The following is a 19,523-nucleotide window of genomic DNA, read 5'->3' as shown; positions in this document are numbered from 1 at the left end:
ACACAGGAAGGGAAGAGGCAGGGATGGCTGTGGGGATGGGAGTGGGAGAGCAGTGTGGTGCACTGGTCTGGGGTCATCCCGAGGCTGCCAAGAGCAGCTGTGCAATCAATATCACTGCTCTGCTTCCTCTTGCACACCACCAGCATGACCAGAGGGATCTATAACCAGGAAACTCATTAAAAATAGAGCCTAAGCTCTGTTTTTTGTAACTGGAGAGTTCTCAGGACGTTTTTTGGGAGTGCCACAGTGTTTCCCCACTCTCTTCATCTCAGCTGTGGGGCTGCTTTGAAACAGGGAGGCTGGGCTGGCCTGGCACAGAGGTCTATGCTGCAGCAGCACCCACACGTGGATGCCCTCACTGTGCTCTGGTGGAGACCTCCACCATGTCCCCATGCATCTGAGGTGTCCCAGGCACAGCCCCTGCAGCTCACGCCAGCTCTGGAGGCTGATCCGCAGCAAGCCATGGGTCACCTGGCCATCACTCAGCCCCATTGCAGCAGGGACTGCGGCTACACTGCTCCCAGGACAGGCACGCACCTGTGCATGCCCCAGGGACAGTGACTTTTTGCTTGCCGGCCGGGATCTGCAGCTCTTGCCTGTACACTTCTTAGCAGGGCAAGAACACAGGAGGGCCTGGACTTCTCAGTTTGGCCAGGATCTGGCACAGAAGCCCCAGCACAACATAAATACTTAGAGTATCACTGCCCAGCCTCTGTAGCCTGGCAGCACACCTGAGGAGCTGAAATGCTGCAGGGGACAACAGGACTTTTAATTAAGGTTATCTCTGCAGAAGCACCTCCTTGCATGGAAAGCCTTTTGGACCAGACGTGGGCTCCTGCAGCTCCCACCTCTGCACCCAGGAGCCCCTGCCAGACACAGCCCTGCGGGGCACAGCGGGGAGGTGGATCTGAGGGGACATCCACATACCACTTCAGCAGGAGCTACTGCTCTTCACAGGCCACTCCAGTCCCCCCAAGTGACCCCAAGGGACAGGCCAGCCCCAGGCTGTGCAACAGTTAAACCCCAGCGTTTGACTCACAGGAGGGCCAGGAGATCCTGTTGCTTAGAGAAATGCGTTTGTCCAAGACAAACAGTGGCCGGGCATTGTTTCAGCATGACTCAAACGAGTGGAAATGCTCCTGTGCCATCCTGTTTGCTGTCTGGAGGTTTCCCTCTACCTTCAGGATGTGCGAGCAGGCTCCAGGACATTTCCTATTTGCTGTTTTCTCACTCCTCCGTTTCCCGTAAGCGTCTGTGCCCAGCACCGCTGGGTGCACCAGTGCAGCAGCTGGAGCAGTCCCAGTCTGTGCCTGGAAAGCGCAGCCTACAGCTGGACAGCCAGGGGGCTGCTGGTGGGAACAGCACTGCCTCCCAGAAAATTGTGCGTTGCCTACAAAACACACTGGTCTGCAACCATTTACCTCCTCTGGTGGACCAAGAAGGTAAAAAGGATCCAACACAGCCAAGTGGACTGATCTCCATCCATCTTCCCCACTACTACAGAGATGGGAAGATGGCACCCAGACCTTTCCAAGCCAGAGCAGCTCACCCTGCCTCACAGTGCCTGTCCACAGTTCCGTAACCAAGCTCAGGAAAGCTCTGCTGATTGGCCCCAAGCTCTCTGATGTTTTGCCCCACACTTGCTACCCTGCTTTTAAGGCCTTGGTGTTGAATGTGTGCTGGTGCAGCCATGGTTCACACCCACCCATCTCCTAGCAAGGGTGCAGTCATGCTGCTGCGGAGTTCCAGCCATCGTGCGCAGCCCCAGGCACCATGTCCTGCTTGGAAAACATCTCTCGGTGTGCTGTGGGTGCAGGCACCAGGACACTGGCATCTCCTTCAGCTCTAAATCCAACCACGTCACCTTGCTGCCTATGCTGAGAACACTTTGAGTGCAAAGGAGCAATGCTGAGATAAATCCCCCTGGACACAGCTGGTGTGGCAGAGTTGCATGAAGTGGGGAGGAAAAAGCGAGTGGCAATGGAGAGACCCTGCCTTCACCCCATAGCCCTCCTACTCCCACACAACCACCTTCCCAACTTCCTTCAAGCCTGTGCACGTGGCAAATCACACAGCTGGAGCTGGCACCTCTTATTTCACACCTACAATGTGTTTTTATCTTGCTAAAAGTATAAAAATAGCGAAGATTTTTTTCTTTTTTTTTTTCCTCACAAAGACACTCATGCTTTGTCAGCTCGTGTTTTCGTCTGGAAAGCCTTTTAGCAGTGAGGTGGGAGCCCCGCGGGGCGGGAGCGCGGCGGGAGGGCAGGCTGGCGTTCGGACAGCTCGCCCCGCGCTGGGGGATCTGGCGACAAGAGGGATCGGGAACTTGTTTTCACACGAAGATCAAAACAGCGCAAGAAGAAAAGCACAACATAGCCCAAACTGACCCAGAACGTCAAAACTGCAACAACAGAAAGTTCAGCCCAAAAATGCAGCCTGTGAGGGCTTTTATTGCTTGGGTTGTTTGTCCCCACCGTGGGTGGTAGGAGGTGGGAGAACATGGCTTCGTTTGGGTCAGATGTTCAGCAGTCAGCCTTGTGGTCCCGTGTCTTGTCCCCTGCTGTGCCAGAGACCTCTCCCTCCAGCAGAGCACCCCAAAGCTTAACTCGGTCCCCCCCAGGCATGCCTGGTCCCACAAGCCACCTCCAGGCAGTGAGACACCTTCTCTGCTCCCTAACCATGTGTGGAAATAATGCAAAGCTGATCCATGCAGAGACAGAAACATGGAGTGATTTCACTGTGGATTAATTGCAGGCAAACAAACAATTTGTCCCATCACAGGCTGCACCACTAACAAACGGGATTGGCCGTGCTGGGCAGTGCTGACTGAAGCTGACAATCTGACACAGCTCTGTGGCTGCGCCCGGCTGCCACTGCTGTCTCCATCCTGCTTTAAACTCTAGTAGCTGAGTATGATTAACTGAGGATTTACCATTCTGGGCACTAAAATCCTGCCAGGACACCCAAAGGGGATGCAGAAGCCCTCCGTGCTTCAAGCGTGGTGCTGTCCTAGAGAGAGGAAACCTCGGCATCCACATTTCTCTGGCCCCCGCTCTCCCTGCCAAGAACACAAGCCGGGAGGGGAGGTGACACTTCTACCATGGGCACAGAGTTGTCTTTTTCCAGCCTGGGAACAATGGTGACTTCTGCAGTTTAGGCAACCAGAAATGCTCTTGTGAGTATGTCCTGAGCTGGCTTGGGCTTCTAGGGAATGACTGGTGGTGATTAATGACCATGAGTCCCCTGCTGGTGCACTTCTCTCTGTCTCCACCCTCGTTCCATCCAGATGCACATGCAGGAGCAATGACTGCTTCAGACCTTTGCAGCTCAGCCTTTGCCCAAGAGTGCTGCTGGACATGTCTTAGGATTGCTCTCACTAATAACGCTTCCAATAGGCAAGGAAAAGACACTCAGCTTAAGCTTTTTTATCTTTCTCCAAGAACAATTCCATTAGGATTAGCAAATGTAGCCAAGCCATCTCAGATGCTCAAGCTCTGCTTTTGAGAAGCCACCAAGACATCCTGAGTTGATAATCTGATTCACCCCAAATTAAAACAAAACCTGAAATTCATCCTTGAAACAATGCAGCCTAAATTAAACCAGTTTCTTTAAGCACCAGCCTGGAAACACCCATGTCCCTGAAGCCCACTGGTGGCCCATGGGCGGGAAGAGCCGGGCCACCCCCCGGTGTGCAGCTCCCACTGCCAGCTGCCACCACAGTCAGCACTGGCTGATGGACCAAGGGTCTCAAGAGAAGTGACCATGGGGCTGTCTTCATGCTTGCAAGTCCAGGTCACCAACAGAGTTGCCCACTCAGTATTCTCTGAGGGAATATTTCCTTGGCAGAAGGTGCACTGACACTCCAGGGACCCACAACCTCACTGTTGCCCAAACTCAACCTTGCTCTCTGCGACATTCAGAGCCAAAACCTCTGAGCCCTGACATACAAACTGATGCCCCAGAATGCAAATACAACATCTCTGCAGGGACACACCTCTAGCAAATGTGCTGTAATCTAGATATGGATTTTGGCACCAATGACCAGGAAGTCTTGTGACGGTGCGTGAGAATAAGGAAACCACAGCAACATTGCACACTTCATTCATTCCAGGCTACAAGTTTCAGATTAAGTCTCTCTGCAGTGATTAAAGCAGGAACACTGCTTCCCCCTAGGTTTTCTTTCAAAGACCGAACTAAGTTGAAGAGAAGACATGCCAGCTGTCCCCTGCCCACCCTCTCTGCCCCAAGGGGAGGGGGCTGTACCTGTACACTGGTTGCATTTCCCTGGCAATCCCAATGACTGCTCCCTCTGGGAAGTTGTCAAACTCCTCAAACAGGTCTCGGATGTTGGTCTTGTACTTCAGGTCCAAGTCTACCTGGATGATCTGTGTTATTTCTGAAAGCACAAAGAAGAAACATCATCTATATAAAACAAAACTGTAACCAGTGATTACCAACGGCTACTTGACAAATTACACCCAATGAAGATTTGGTGCAATCAGCCCCATGGGCAAAACTTGGCCAATTCAGGGCAAATGCAATCCAGCTGCAACCTCCACATAAAGTTACCAACCTTCAACCATCATGACAGCATTTACCATAGCATATTTTAGGTATGATTTACTTTAGAAACCATTTCTGGTGACCTCTTGCTTCTATCCGTCCCCTCCTTCCTTCCTTCCAGAAGATCAGTCTTCTGTACAACTGATATAAGCAAGAGGTAGCTCCAACACAGCCTCCCCCTTTCTGGAAGTGTTTCTGCAGGAGGAGCCACACAAAACCCCATGCTCACCTTATTCTGCCTACTCCTGGGAAAAACTACCAACTCCATGAGCACTTCCCAGCTCCAGCCCACACAGCATCCCTGTCTCGAAGCATCAGAGCAATTCCCATCAAACAACATCAGTAATTCAATCAGCCACATGACACCCTCAATTACACCTGCAAAAGCTCATGAGATACTTAGAGACATGGGTTAGTGCTAGAGTTAGCTTACATTTGGACAGTGACCTTAAGGGTCTCTTCCAACCACAATGATCCTATAATTTCATCGGCTGCTGGCAGCCTGACATGGGCTTACCTGTGGGCAGAGGTCACAGCTCCCTGTTTGCACAGAACTGCTGTCCTCTGCAGCACGCTGGAAAACTTTATTATTGCTGGTGGCACTCTGTCAGAGACAAGAAGGGTCGTGCAGTCGTGGAAGCATCTTCCACTTGCAGTGGGAAAGTCGAGAGCGAGGAGAGGCTGGAGGACATCATTACCAAGGCCAGGCCTGAGCTTGTTAACAGGGTCAGGCCCCTGCCTGCATTTGTCATAGTCTCCTCTGCAGCACACAAGACTGATTGATGGAGATGTTGCTTGGGAGAGGGTGCAGGAGACTTGCCTTGTCACAACTGCTTGTCCTAGGTGGATCTGAGGATCTTGTATGGGTTGTAGCAGACCAAGTAGAATGCAACAAATGCAAACACTGTGAGAAACTGGACCATAAGAGGGGTTCCACCAGCCCCAGGCAAAGCCACAGTCATCTTTTGGCCTGCCAAGCTCAGCCCTACTCAGGGACTGTGAATGGAGTTGAGCCTTCTCCTGGGGCATTAGGTAATGCCATCGCTATTTATAGGTGTTATAAAAGCCAAGAGCAAATTGGCCAAGTTGCTTAGCACTCCACACTAATTGGATTAAAAAGACTGTCAACCTGTTTTGGCCCCACTCATCATGCACAAGTGCCGTTGGAGCTTCCTGTAGGCTGGATGTGTGTGTCACCACCACAAGCAAACACGGCCCTCAGCCTTCCTGCTGCCCAGCCCTTCAGGCAGGGGGACAAGCCCAGCGTGCCCTCACTCCCGGCTGCCCGCGCCCTCTGTGCCTGCGGGCAGGGCTTCCCCACCAGGCTGGCATTTCTGGGGTGCTGCCCATGCTTCAGCCTTCACACCACCATGGTTCCTCACCCCTGGGGCCCACTGTGCTGGGACAGGCTGCTGGCTACACTGCTGATAGCAGGGGGCAATTGCTTGTTTTCAGCCCTCAAAGCCACCACTGGGAGCAGAGACCCAGAGATGCTGAGAGCAGCCCGGCACGGGCAGTCATCCTCCGGCTCAGGAACGCAGCTTCGCCATTTCAAATGCATTCATCACTTGGTGTTTGTGCTTCAAGCAGACACTGGGCTGTACAGCAGCTCTGAATTTTTTGCAGATCCTGCACTAATCCAAGGCTCTTGGCAATTGGTTGTATCTACCACACTGTCCTCATTTAAGAAGGAAAAAGCTCTGTGAGGTTAAGCATGAAATATATTGCTTACTCTGCGAAGCATCCAAGCAGAAATATAAATCAAGGAGAAATAGTATGTAAGCTACAACCCAGGCTGTATCTCAATTTATTTTTTTAACATTCATCACTCTCTATCTGCTAAAGAGAAAGGCCACACTCCCTTCAGCCAGCGGTATGGCAATCCCCAGGCCTGCCTAGTATTTACCACCACCATAATCCTCTGTTTGCAAAGATTTAAAACCCAAGCGTAGTAATTCACTACAGGCTAAAGCAGGTCTTGACCTGAAAGCAATTTCCCTCAGCCTTTCTAACTGCCTTAGAAATCGCTAGCACAACTCAAGCAGATGAATAGGCAGAGCACATGATTTCTTGCAACAGGGAACGAAATGTACCCCAAATACCCCAGACCTCTCCAGCAATCCACACCACAGCAGTGCAAAACCCAAAATCCTTAACACTACTGCACTTGAGAATATCCAGGCTGGTCACAAAACCCCAGGTTGAGGAGACCCAGATCTCCAGGGCGAGGAGGCCCCAGACCTACAGCACAAGCCCAAGCCCAAGCCTGAGCCCTCTCAGGTGGGGCAGAGGGGATGGGGTTCCCAGGAGGATCCCAGCACAGCTCACCCCCATGCACAGCAGCCTTCTGACGCTTCATCAGGTTTCAATTAAATCAACCGTGAGGCACGTCATACAATTGTTCTCTAAAATTACAGATGAGCACTAACTGCAATTAATCACAGCAGAGAACGAAAGCTGAGCTCTGGGGAAGCTCTAATCGCAGCCCTGCCTGTCCCAGCACCAGCACCCCACACTGGTCCCATGCTGTGCTGGCAAAGCCCCCCAGGAGAAACTCACTAATAAATTAGACCCAGAGTGTGCAAAGTACTTTTCCTTTTTTTCGAAGCAAACATGAACTGCAACACCGAGACAAAACTGAGCATGGGTGACATTAAGCATTGCTTTGCCAGATGCAGCTTGCACGGGTAGATTAATGGCCAAGACGATTTCTCTGCCTGTGACTGGCAAGGGGCCAGGCACTAATATTTATGATTTATCATGCTATTTTGCTTTGTCCTGGCTTCCATGTGGGGGTGGAGGAATCATGTGCTCTCTTAGGCACAAACAGCTTGGAGGGGTCCAGCTGGAAATGTGGGAAAAGCCTGAGAGATTTTGCTCGGTGAGTTTTCTAACTCTGCCATACAGCATTTTACCCTCTGTGCCATTCAACTCCAGCTCTTCCAGCCACGGCACGTAAAGGGGAGTTATGCTACTCAAAACAGAGATGATCTCCATGAGCAGTGACAGCTATATGGCCCAAGCTGGCCCTGTTTAACACTCATAATGTTTTACTGCAGCCTCGTACCAGCAGCCACAGCAGGGCTGGTGTCCAGGCTGGGCTCAAACCCACTCTCCAGTCATGTCCAGGCGAGAAAGACCAGCATCAGGGATGTGTGATCCCACAGTAGGGCACGGGGAGGACAAGTGCTGCTTGGGCTGACCCAGCCAGGGCTCTGGGGATGCTGTGCAGCCAGCACCTCTGCAGCAGCTATTGCCCTTTCTTGACCTGCAGCCTACGGATGGGCAGGCTTGAGCCTGCCTCTGTAGGCTAGGACTACTTTCCCCTAGCCTGAGTTGAGGGAATGGCCTGCAAGAGATTTAAATAGCGGATTTAAAACTACAAGAAAGTGGATGGATGATAGATGGATAGTCAGGAGGAGATGCAAAAGCCTGCACTGAGCCTGAGGGAAGCTGCCAAAGATGTTTGTGGGCACAACTCCCTAGGCTGCTTTGGGACCACCAGCTTCCTCTGCACAAACCACACCAGATCTAGGGTAGAGGGAAGCCACCACCAGCAGCCACTGGCACTCTGGAGAGGGGAAAGGAGTGAAAACATTAACAACTTGTGTCCAGGAACAAATAGTGAAATGGGAAAGCTATGATCACAATGAAAAGGGCAGACACTGTCCAGCAAATGGCATAGTCTAAATCTTGTTAACTGAACAGCGGTTTAACAGCTTTAGACTAGAAGCAGCAAGAATTGAAACCTCCTGGAGCTGGTGTAGCTCTCCAGTTCATCGACAGGCTCGTGTTGGCACAAGCTCAGCTCCCTCCTCAGAGTGCAAAATCCTGCCTGCACCTGGTCTGGCCGCAGAGCCAGAGTGTGACATGGCAGGAGGGGACACGCCACTGCCCTGCCAGGCTGCACTGTGCCCAAACCTCAGACTCACTCCTGAGACAGATGTCTGTGTCTGATGCTGCAGGTGATGTGGCTCTGCTCCTGCCATCCACTGCATCAGGGTCCCTGCATGTCTCAGCAAACCTGCTTTTAAGGACCTAAGCACCCTGGTGCATCATGCCAATGTGGAGCCTCCTCAGACACATATCAGATGGGAGCACCCCGATTTCCCAGTGCCCCCTCTGCATCACAGCAGTCACTTCCGAGGCCAGAGGCTGGGGCCTTGTGCCCATGCAGAGCAGAAGAGGTGAAATCAAGTAGGAAACTGCTGAGATTGCCTTGCGACCCAGGCATGCCGCTTCCTGCTCTGCACAGAGCCAGCAGCAGCAAGTCCTGCAACACAAGGAGGCAGGAGCCCCCTGCACCCTTCTGGAAACTGCACAGGGGCAGTGGTCTGGCAAGGACAGGGTGATGGGCAGGTTCAGACAGCTGCCAGGCGCTGAGCAGCTCAGGGACTCTCTGCAGGGACAGCAGCGGCTGCAGCCAGCACAGGTGACACTGTGCAGGGAAGGGATGGGAGTGTCCCCTGCTGGCTGCAGCTCTGGGTTCTGCGGGGCTGCGGTTGGGGCTCTTGGGAAGGGCCAGGGGCTGGCTGTGCATTTTGCCACTTGATTTGAACCCTCAAAAGCAAGAGGGTCTGACAGCTCAGGCTCTAAAACTTGGGTTCAGCAGGGCTGCAGGGATAAGGTCTGCTGGTCTGTAAATGCTGAGCACACCTGGACAGCTTCCCCTCTACCTCTCTCCATTGCTTTTGAGTTTGGCTCCATCTACAAATGATTTTTTTTTTTAGCTGTCTCCATCATGACAGGGGGACATCCTAAGGAAACCAGGAGCTGTGAAGGACCAGCAGCGACTTTCGGATCACTGCCCGGGGCAATAAACGCCCTGGCACAGGGCAGCAGCAGCCTCTATTCCAGTGGGCAGGGTGCCTGCCGGCAGCAGCTGCCCATGCTGGCTGCGAAACCAGGATCCTCCGCCTTGCCGGCTCAGAGGCACACGTGGCCAAGAAAAACACCACTCCCACAGCCAGCACCAAGGCCTGCGTGGGCACAGGGCGGGTGACAGGCTCCCTGTGCAACCTAGAGGCTGCTGCCCAGCAGAACCAGCCGATGACCCTCAAAAGCCAGAGCTGCAGTGGGAAGCAGAGCACGAGTGCAGCTGCGGTGCCAGGCAGCGTTGCCAGCATCATGACAAGCCCAGCGTGGATATACATGGTTTATTTATGCAAACACACTGGGTGCTCCATTCTGCCCTTCATCAGATGCTCCCTGCGTTTGGCTCACCCCCTGGTGCTGCCAGCCACCCTCCCTCCTTCCGCCTGCAGGGCTGTGAGCACATTCCCCTCCAGCTGTGCACCCTGCCAGGCCTTATTTCCTCCATGGATAAAGTCTCCCCATCTACTTTCAGTGTTAATCACCACTGCCCACACACACAGCCGATCCTGACACCGCTGAAGGAAGGCAGTCGAGGCAGGGACACACATGTGTGTGTGCAAGCACGACGCCCTGCAGAGCTTGCTGCCAGCACATCAGTGACAATGGGGGGCTGCAGTGCCCCTCACCAGGGCCTGGTGCTGCTCCAGAGCCCACCCTACCAAGAGATAACCACCCTACAAAGCCCTGCACCGGTGGGGCTTGCCAAGGCGCAGACAGCTTACCTTCCAGCTGCCCTCCTAAATGCAGGTCCTCGCCTCTGCCGTGCAGCCAAGGGACACCCCTGCTCCCTGGGGCAGCCATCAACTCCCCTCCTCAACCTGCAGACAGGGTGCAGGGGAGGGCAGGAGACAAGGAGGGACCTGCCTGAGCATCCTGACCCCTAATCACACCATAATACAAGTTTCTGCAGCACCCATTAGGCACCCAGCAGAGCAGCATCTTCTGCACAGCAGCTCCAGCTTATCAGCTAATTAAAAAATTAGGCTGCCTGCCAGAGACAGATGATAAATCTTCGCTACCACCCATGCAGGGCAGGCACCTGGGTGAGCTCAGGGGTCTGGTGCTGCAGTGATGGCCTCAGGTTCTGATGGCAGCATTGCACTGCTCACCTTGGTCCACACCCTGCAGCCACCTCCAGCAGCAATGGGGAAGACTCGACAGGAGACGGATAAGTTTTGTTACAGGAAATTAATTTTTCCTGTGCATTCAAATGTCTCCTCATAATCCATCCAGCTCTGAGGGACTAATATTTAACAGTGCTCAATACCTTGGCTCTTAACCAGACTCCAAAGCAGAGACGTTGCTGAGCATGCAACAGATTTCAGGACGGAGCTCTACATGCTGCTTGCTATGTATTTAATATACGGTGCTGCTGGGAGAGGAGTGTGGAGACACTTTTTGGAGCTGGAGGAAGAGCAGCAGGAAACCTTATATTCAGACAAAATAAGGCTTAATTGCAGGTTGCCATAAGCAGTGCAGAGAGAAAGCTGTGAAGTAATGAGCGGGTGAGATGGAAAGGGAAACCAAAAAGAGATACAAGAAAGTAAATGCATTAAGGTAGATGATCTCATGTCCCAATTAACTGCACATGGTGGGGGAAAGGGCTGTGGCGCTGCAGGCAGATTTTGTCCTTGCTTCTTCTTGTTAAGCTCTTAACAAGCTACAGCAGAGCAGGGAGCAAGGCCTTGGGGGAGAGCAGCCCTGGTATCAATGCTGCGTGACCCCCAACAGCTTCCAGTCTTCGGAGACAGGGGAGTGGCGCTGGCTGGGGAGGGCAGCACCCCCCGTGCACTGGACACCGAGACCCCGCCACTCCACAGGGACGGGGAAACAGCCACATGTGCCTGCCCTGACAGATCTAGGACATCCAAAAATAATCGATGGTGGCACTGCAGCAAGGGGTGGCCAGTGGAAACGATGAGAGGAGACACCACCTCTGGGGCTGCAGGTCATGCCAGCCCCCAGTGGTGGTGGTGCCATGGGGCAGGGGTCTCCACCATGCCAAAGCTTCTGGGGGGCTACCAAGCACCTACTGAGCAGCATCCGCATCCCCCTCATGGCAGCAGCCCTTCCCCACCGCTCCTCTGCGGCAGGGCTGGGGCCCAGGGCTCTCCTGCCAGGAGCAGCACGTCCTGCAGGCAGCTGGACAGGGTTAGTGTCTCATTTTGGCAGGTGAGGACCCCGCTACAAGGCCACAGCCTGCAGTGTTTACCTGGGGTGGGCTTATTTAGATGTCTGCTGTTGGCTGCTCCCAAAAAGCACCACAGAAACAACTCCCAAAGCGCAACAGACTCGCCCCAGCAAGGAACAATGGCTGACACCACTCCGCGATAGCTCACAAATCCATCACTCCAGCCTCTGCTCTTCTCCTCGCAGGATCTGACATTAGTGAGCACAGCCCAGAGACGGGCTGGGGAAGGAATCCGGCTGTTTTTCGCATGGCTGCGGCGTGAAGCAGGGAGGGAGGTTGTGAGAGCACACCAGAAACTATTAACACTCCCTCCATGCCTGTAAAGACGGAAACATTTTTGCCAGAAAATAAAACCTCCAGCTACTGCAGCATCCCATGGGAACTGCAGCTTGGGAGCACGTGGCTCCAGGGCCATCTCCCATAACTCCTGCACAGACCCCGATTTTCTGTGCCTCTTCACAACATCTTCACTTCAATAACGCATGATGCGGCCTGGAGCATCTGGGACCCCGGTGCTCTCCCAGCCCCTGCACCTCTGCGTACCCCCAATGTGGTGGGGCTCAGCGACAACGCCCAGCTAGCAGGAAAGGATCAGGAGTGACGCACTCTCAAAATGCTCATTTATCACAATGTAAGTCGCTGAATTTTGTGAGTAGCTGCAACATGAACCATGAATTGCCCTGCAGCTGACAGGAGGAAGAAGAGGAGGTGGTGCTCCCTCATCTCCCTCTGCTGGGCTCCACCTCACAGACCTCTGATGCATGTTTCTTTGTTCATGGTGTGACACAGGATTAATGCGCTGTAACTCACTGCACACAAGTACTGTTGAGGGGAAACATTGCGTGCCATCACCTGGCACCCCGCAGGCAAACAGAGCCCCAGCCTGGCAGTCCTGCATTATGGATTCGAGTGCTGCAGCTGCAATGGCAAACCCTCACACACACACACTTGCAAATGCTTCCCCAAATGCAATTGATCACGTTTTCAGGATGCTGCCTGACTGCTTTTACAGTAGTGCACTAGCAAAAGACAGCTACTTGTCAAGACGCTGTTCCAGCAAACAGTCTATTTTCCTGATACCTCTGCCATTCCCTGGCTCGCAGGGTCTGCCCCTCTGCAGCCGGCAGCACGAGAGCTCAGGGAGCCCGGCCTCGGTGCAGGCAAGGTGTCCCGAGCAGGCAGGACAAGAAAGACACGGACCTGCTGGAGAGAGTCCAGAGGAGGCCACAGAATCGATCGGAGGGCTGGAACAGCTCTGTGGTGACGAGAGGCTGAGAGAGTTGGGGTTGTTCAGAGAAGAGAAGGCTCCAGGGACATCTTACTGCAGCCCTTCCATACTTAAAAAGGGCCTATAAGAAAGGTGGGGACAGACTTTTTAGTGGGGCCTGTTGCAACAGGACAAGGGGTAATGGTTTAAACTAAAAGAGGGGAGATTCAGGCTCAACACGAGGAAGAAATTTTTTACCATGAGGGTGTTGAAACAGTGGCACAGGCTGCCCAGAGAGGTGGTGGATGCCTCATCCCTGGAGACATCCCAGGCCAGGCTGGACGGGGCTCTGAGCAACCTGATCTGGGTGAAGATGTCCCTGCTCATGGCAGGAGAGTTAGACCAGATGAGCTTTGATGGTCCCTTCCAACCCAAACTGTTCTGTGATTCAGCACTTGCTCCAACATGTCTCCTCCCCGGCCTCTGCCCTCCCTCCAGCCCCACTCGGTGGGAATGGAGTAAGCTGATTATCACAGAGGCCATTGTCCGCAGGCTGGACTCCCAGAGCAGGCAGAGGCCGATATCAGTTTCGTGAGAGACCCAGCCAGAGCCAGCAGCTGCAGCCTGCTGCAGGCAGCACCAAACCCCAAGCGGCCTGGGGCTTGGTCATTAACAGGCAGCTTGGACAAACATCGCTATAATCTGGTTGACATTTAATAATCAGTACAGCCGTTGATAATGAGCTGGATGAAACACCCTGTCCAGAGCCTGAGGCTAGGGAGACCCCTGGACCTCCCATTTGATCCTGGTGTGTCACAACCATTCAGTCCAGATACCTGTTATGAAGCTGACGGCACAGGTTGGCAGCCGCTTCCCTGGCCACAGTGCTGCTTGTTCACCTTCAACAGCCGGCCGTGCATCGCCCACCACACACAGCCGTGTCCCCTCGATGTGCTCCTGCACAGCTCACAGCCCAGGGAGATCCCAAAGCAGAGGCCGTGTCTGTCACACAGCAGCTGGCAGTGATCTCCTCTCCCATCAGGCAGCTCAGCCTCTACAGCATCCCGTGGCAAGAAACTCCATAGATCACTGCACCTGTGTGAATAACCACTGCGCCCTCTGTTTCAAACCCAGCTCTCACTAGCTTTGATGCCCCCCAGTTCTTGCATGGTTCATGGCTCCATGGACCACACCATAACACCCTCGGCCAGCCCTCTCCTAGACCAGTGGGTCCCAGTCAGCCAGGTTCATCCCTATAGAAGCCGCTGCTCTTCTCTGAACCCCTTCCAGGTTCTTCCCAACCAACCATGTTGATATACCATACATTTCAGCAATACATAATTATCAGTCCTGCCCTGTTCTCCTTCCTCATATCTCCTCATCTCTGTTTAGTCACACAGAAACTCACCCACTTCTCCCATTGCTGTTCAGTTCCCTTGCAGAGCCCCTGATGAACAACCTTATCAAAGGTACCCGCAGACCAAGCTCCTGAGTTTTCAGTCAGCAAGTCCCCAGGTGTGTCTTCACAGCAGAGTACTGCCCAGCTCCCACCTCTCTTATCCATCGCCTCTCACAAGCACTGCAACCAATGGTCTTAATAATTTAGTCGTATCTCACCCTACTGATTTCAACAGTGATAATTGTATCAAGTATTTCCTCACCAAATATTTTCTCCCAAATATGGAGTCAAACACTCACAACAGTTTTCACAGCTCTGCCCAAACTGCTGGATGCTGACATTGCTCCCTCAGCCCTCCAGCTGCTAAGGACACGCAGCTGCTAAACTAATTCTCCCTGAAAACTACCTGACTTGGGCCAAGAATTCCCCAGGGAGCCCACAGCCTCCCCTGGCCGTCCCTCTGCCACCCATCTCCCGCTCCCCTCACTCACAGCAGCAGGAGTCTGTCCTTGACCTTGCCTGCCAGGCAGACCTGCCCAGAAGTTGCTCCTTCATGTCTCTGTATGGAGGGTTATAAAAAGCTTTCTGGGTCCTCTAAAGTTACATGACTAAAATGGCAAGTAATTGGAGGGGGCAAAACCAGTCGGGAAGTGAGAGGTCACATCTGGACTGGCATACTTGAAAGAAAAGTAAAAAAGTCCAAGTTCGAGTCCTTGTCCTCCCTTCCCCTCCTAGCTCTTCTCTGCAAGTCCCCAGACCACTTCACACTGGCATTGTCCTCATCCTGGCAGCTCTTCCTAAGCTTGAACCTTGCTCGTCCTCTCTCAGTGTAACTTTCCCATCACTTCTCCCTTGTAAAACCACTGCGACGCATCGAACCCTCCTCCAGCTCTGCCAGCCTGGCCACACTGCATTAAAACAGGATTTATGAGCCTCCAGCGCAGACAAGAGTTATGCAGTCTGCACTGCTGCACGCTGCATACCAAGTCCCCAGCTGGTTTAAATCAGATTGACTCCACTGATGTAAGACATTTAAGGCAAGAGAGTTCCATGATTTACACCAGCTAAGAAGCTGTTATATTATAGTCTGGCAGCTGCAGGTTTTAGATCTGAAGTTTTTTGGGCAAGGACCCCAAGCAGCAGTGAAAGACAGAGCAGCTGAGTAGCAAGATGCATTTATTCTCAGTGTAACACGCACACAGTCAGCATGTGTTCCACAGGCCTTAAAAAATAACCCAAACCACAACAAACATCCCTTGCGTTCAGTTTTGAGTGCCATCAGACTGCAAAGTCAATGCCCTGTCACAACCCCAAGGCTCCAAACAAATCATTAAGACACAATACTGTGAACAGGCCTCTCTTCAAAAAATTGTAAATCTGGGAAACTGAAGCCAGGCAACTTTAATGCAAAGGTGGCTATGTATTGAGAAAAACCTATAGACTGATTAACACAAATACAAACAAACACAAAAGAGAGCTTAATATTCAGCTCAGGGCCCTCATTTCTCCTGGAGGGTCCTTAAGTTTCCAGTCAAATCTGGCTTCCCCCAAAAAATTGTGTGAACACTGTGGAGGCAGCTGTGCTGGCAAAGGTGCACAGAAAGGCACAAAAGACAGGTAAAATGGCACAGAAACGCACCAGAAAAACACTAATTCTGCCTGGAAAGGAAGGTTTAGTAATTTCTCCTTCACCTTAGCAAAGGGGCCCACCGACACCAGTAGTGGCTGGTTTGAGAGCCAGGAGAGCAGCAGCAGCCTGGGGCCATTCCCACAGCGCACGCCAGCCTGCGAGTGGGCAGCAGAGCTGCTGCCTGTCCCCTGCTTGTCCCGCTGCCTGTCCCCTGCTTGTCCCGCTGCCTGTCCCCTGCCTGCCCCCTGCTTGTCCCGCTGCCTGTCCCCTGCCTGCCCCCTGCTTGTCCCACTGCTTGTCCCGCTGCCTGCCCCCTGCTTGTCCCGCTGCCTGTCCCCTGCCTGCCCCCTGCTTGTCCCACTGCCTGTCCCCTGCCTGCCCCCTGCTTGTCCCACTGCCTGTCCTCTGCCTGTCCTCTGCCTGCCCCCTGCCTGCCCCCTGCTTGTCCCGCTGCCTGTCCTGCTGCCTGTCCCGCTGCCTGTCCTCTGCTTGTCCCGCTGCCTGCCCCCTGCTTGTCCCACTGCCTGCCCCCTGCCTGCCCCCTGCTTGTCCCGCTGCCTGCCCCCTGCCTGTCCCCTGCCTGCCCCCTGCTTGTCCCACTGCCTGTCCCCTGCCTGTCCTGCTGCCTGTCCCACTGCCTGCCCTCTGCTTGTCCCACTGCCTGCCCTGCTAGTGCTGTCTGCATATCGGGAAGCAGGGAAGGGGCCGGGGAGCCCTGCCAGCCCCATAAATCACCAGGCATCCAGCGCCGTGAATCTGACCTCCCTTGCAAAGGAAATATAAATCAGCTTTACTAGCAGCTTCTGAAAAAAAACCTAAGCTCGTGAAACTGTAAAAATGCCTCTTTAAACATCCGGTGCCCCGAACAGACCATTGAAAGCCCCATAAGGCTGAGGGACAGCAAACAAGCTTTCCAAGAGATGAGACAACTGTTGGGTTAACGAACTGAGAAAAGACATTGCAGACTGACCAGCTTTTTGCAGGCAGTACAACATGGGTATCTTCAACACATGGTAAAGACAGAGTAGGGAATGGGGATGAGTGAATTAACCGGCATTAATACCGTCATTTGTATTCAGCATACTTCAAAGCGCTCGCAACGCAGACATCACCAGACTAAAAAAAAAAAAAATGACTCAAGTCTAATGGAGAGTAAAGTAATGATTCGCTGGAGACCAGAGTAATGATCGGTGGGGGTTGGAGGGGACCTTCAGGGCCACCTCATCCCACAGCCCCGGGGGGACGAAGCCAGTCACCTCCCTGCCTGCTCTTCTCTAATGCCTGCCTGCACAAATTAAACACCACTTCCCTGCCACTTAATGAGCCAGCATGGGATGGCTGGGCCCTCCAGACAGGGCCATGTCCAGAGGGAGCTTCACAGACCAGAGCAGAAGCGGGAGCTACTGGGCAGAGCCAAAGTAGGCAAGGGCTCAGCAGGGACACAGGGGAGTTGCACCCGCTCATGTCCCAGCAAGAGCAAGGCTGCACCTGAGATCCATGGTACGAAGTCTGCAGGAGACAGTATGGCTGGGCACAGGCTCCAGATGCTGAGGAAGCTGCCAGTGCTGGTGGTGCGAACAACGGCAACAGCTATTTCAGCAATCACCACATGTGATCCACAACCAGCTTCAAGAGGCTGGTCACCTCCTCCCACTGTGGCACAGGGAGGGCATGGCTGGCCCAGGACAGGACACTGTCCTCACTGGTGTGACAGGCCAGTGGTGCAGCCACAGGGAGAGCCCAGGGACCAGCACTGCGAAGGGACAGGCAGGGCTGGGGGAGCTCTGGGGAAGGGGTTCAGAGCTCAGGGATGTAACACCCTCCTGGTGTGACCGGTCCAAGGCTGGAGAGCACACTAGTGCCAGGAGAAGCACACTAGTGCCAGGAGAAGCACCCGTGTGCAGCCAGGGAAGGAAAACATGGCACCAACGGAGCCAAGCCCTCTTTGCCAGCTGCCTTGTTTTCCTGCAGATTTATTGTTGTTCCCACACTCAATAACAGCACAGTGAAGGCACAATAAGGAAATTTTAGTGATCAGTGGCTGCTAATAAGCAAGGCTTTCCAAGAGCTCACCGAAGCCAAGAGGAAAGGCTCGACAAGCTCTTTCTGCTGACACTTGCTAGGGCACAGCCAGGCAGCTGCACCACGAACACGTGGCTCCTCTTTCTGCTGACACCCACGGGAAATGTGTCTGTAAACACACACAGGGTGAGCATACTTGCTGCTCTCTCACCTCTCCTACCACCTCAGGGTGCAAGGACAGGGCCAGGTGCTGTGTGGCAGGGACAGCCTCCTGTCACTCACACCACCAGACCTGCACGTGGGCAGCCTTGCACCAAAAGGTCCATCACTCTGCAGGAAGGAGCAGAACCCCAGAAGCCCACCTCAAAAGTTTGTTAGCTTTCTTTGCATTTCAAATAGCACCAGATAACATCTCTGTGCAGAAGAAAAAGACAGCCTGTGTTGGCAGAGGCAGCTGCTGCAGCAGCTCAGCGAGGGCTTACCCTTGGGCATGATGCGATGCATGGCCACCGACAAGAAGAAGATCGAGTCACTGTAGTAGGTCCCCGATCCAGCGCTGAAGTGTTTCTGCATGGCTTCGACAATTGGAAACAGCTTTTCCGTCAGCTCATTCACATCATGCACTATTACCTAGGAGAGACGCCAGGAACACCACTCAGTCACTGCCTCTGGGGACGGGCCCAGCACCGGCAGCCTTTGCTCAGCCAGCACGGGTGTGGGGCGAGCCGGGGGTTGTTAAAGCACAGATACTGCTGGTTGGTACCACAGCTGCACAAAGTGACCCGGCTGCCCCGGACCCTGTGCGTCCCCCTGCCACCAGAGCCAGTTAAGCATGGCAGGGAAAGGAGGGAAGGATTTTTACAGCCATTTCATGTGAGATGGGCAGAGGCTCGAATCCAAACACACAATCAAGCGTATTCAATGTTTTGTGGTTTTTTTTCTGGCCTGTTCCCACTGCCTAATGCAACCATGTATCTGGTCTGCCATATGGAGCCCATCAGAAGAGGTGAGTGCTCACTCCAGGCTCTGGCATGCTGCCATTTTGAGGCAAGCCAGACCATGTCACTTACCCTGAGGATCAAGCCTTGCTCCCTGCCACAGAGACAGGCTGTGACAGGGCCAGGGATGCAGCCCGGATTTCCTGAACCCTAGCCCGACAGGGAGACAAGCTCTGCAGCACGTCCTGCCAGCGCCGGAGGGGGAAAGGGAGGATGGGCCACAGCACGCCGCTGAAAATCCAGACACCAGCCGTTACAGCAGAGCCGAGCATCTTCTCTAGATGGAGCTCAGCCCGCTGGTGCTGGAGCTTTGCTCGTGCCAGCAATGACCTGCCCTGCTCGGCCCTGCAGGAGCCCACACACCAGCACCCGTCCGTCACGCCTGCACAGTCCTGGCTAGGGGCCAGAAGTAGGAGCAATTGCAAACCTATCTTGTCAGCTACTGAAATTTTACACGCTTATCACTAATTTTGGTCAAAGGCTGATGAACAGGAACCCGCAAGCAGCCAAATGCTCGTTATACACACAGAAGGATGCAGGTCACTGAATCACACGTGATAACCAGAGGGATTTTCAGAGTAATTAAGAGAGATGAGGGACACGACCCCGGTGCAGATGGGGGGAGCACAGGAACT

At 53.6% G+C, this 19,523-nt stretch overlaps 1 protein-coding gene across 1 annotated transcript in view; it reads right to left on the bottom strand.

Annotated features, from left to right (window-relative positions):
• The window catches only part of XXYLT1 (xyloside xylosyltransferase 1), a 35,146-nt gene that overhangs the window by 10,401 nt on the left and 5,222 nt on the right, over nucleotides 1–19,523 (bottom strand). Inside the window, exons 2-3 of the mRNA XM_065844597.2 lie at nucleotides 18,373–18,520; nucleotides 4,267–4,399 (exon numbers count right to left, since the gene is read on the bottom strand). Of these exons, the coding sequence (XP_065700669.1) occupies nucleotides 4,267–4,399; nucleotides 18,373–18,520 (281 nt within the window). The remainder of the gene's footprint in view (nucleotides 1–4,266; nucleotides 4,400–18,372; nucleotides 18,521–19,523) is intronic.

Source organism: Patagioenas fasciata, chromosome 9, assembly GCF_037038585.1.
Source record: "Patagioenas fasciata isolate bPatFas1 chromosome 9, bPatFas1.hap1, whole genome shotgun sequence".
NCBI lineage: Eukaryota > Metazoa > Chordata > Aves > Columbiformes > Columbidae > Patagioenas > Patagioenas fasciata.
Note: the sequence above shows the minus strand (reverse complement) of the source record. Positions and strands in the feature narration are given on the sequence as shown.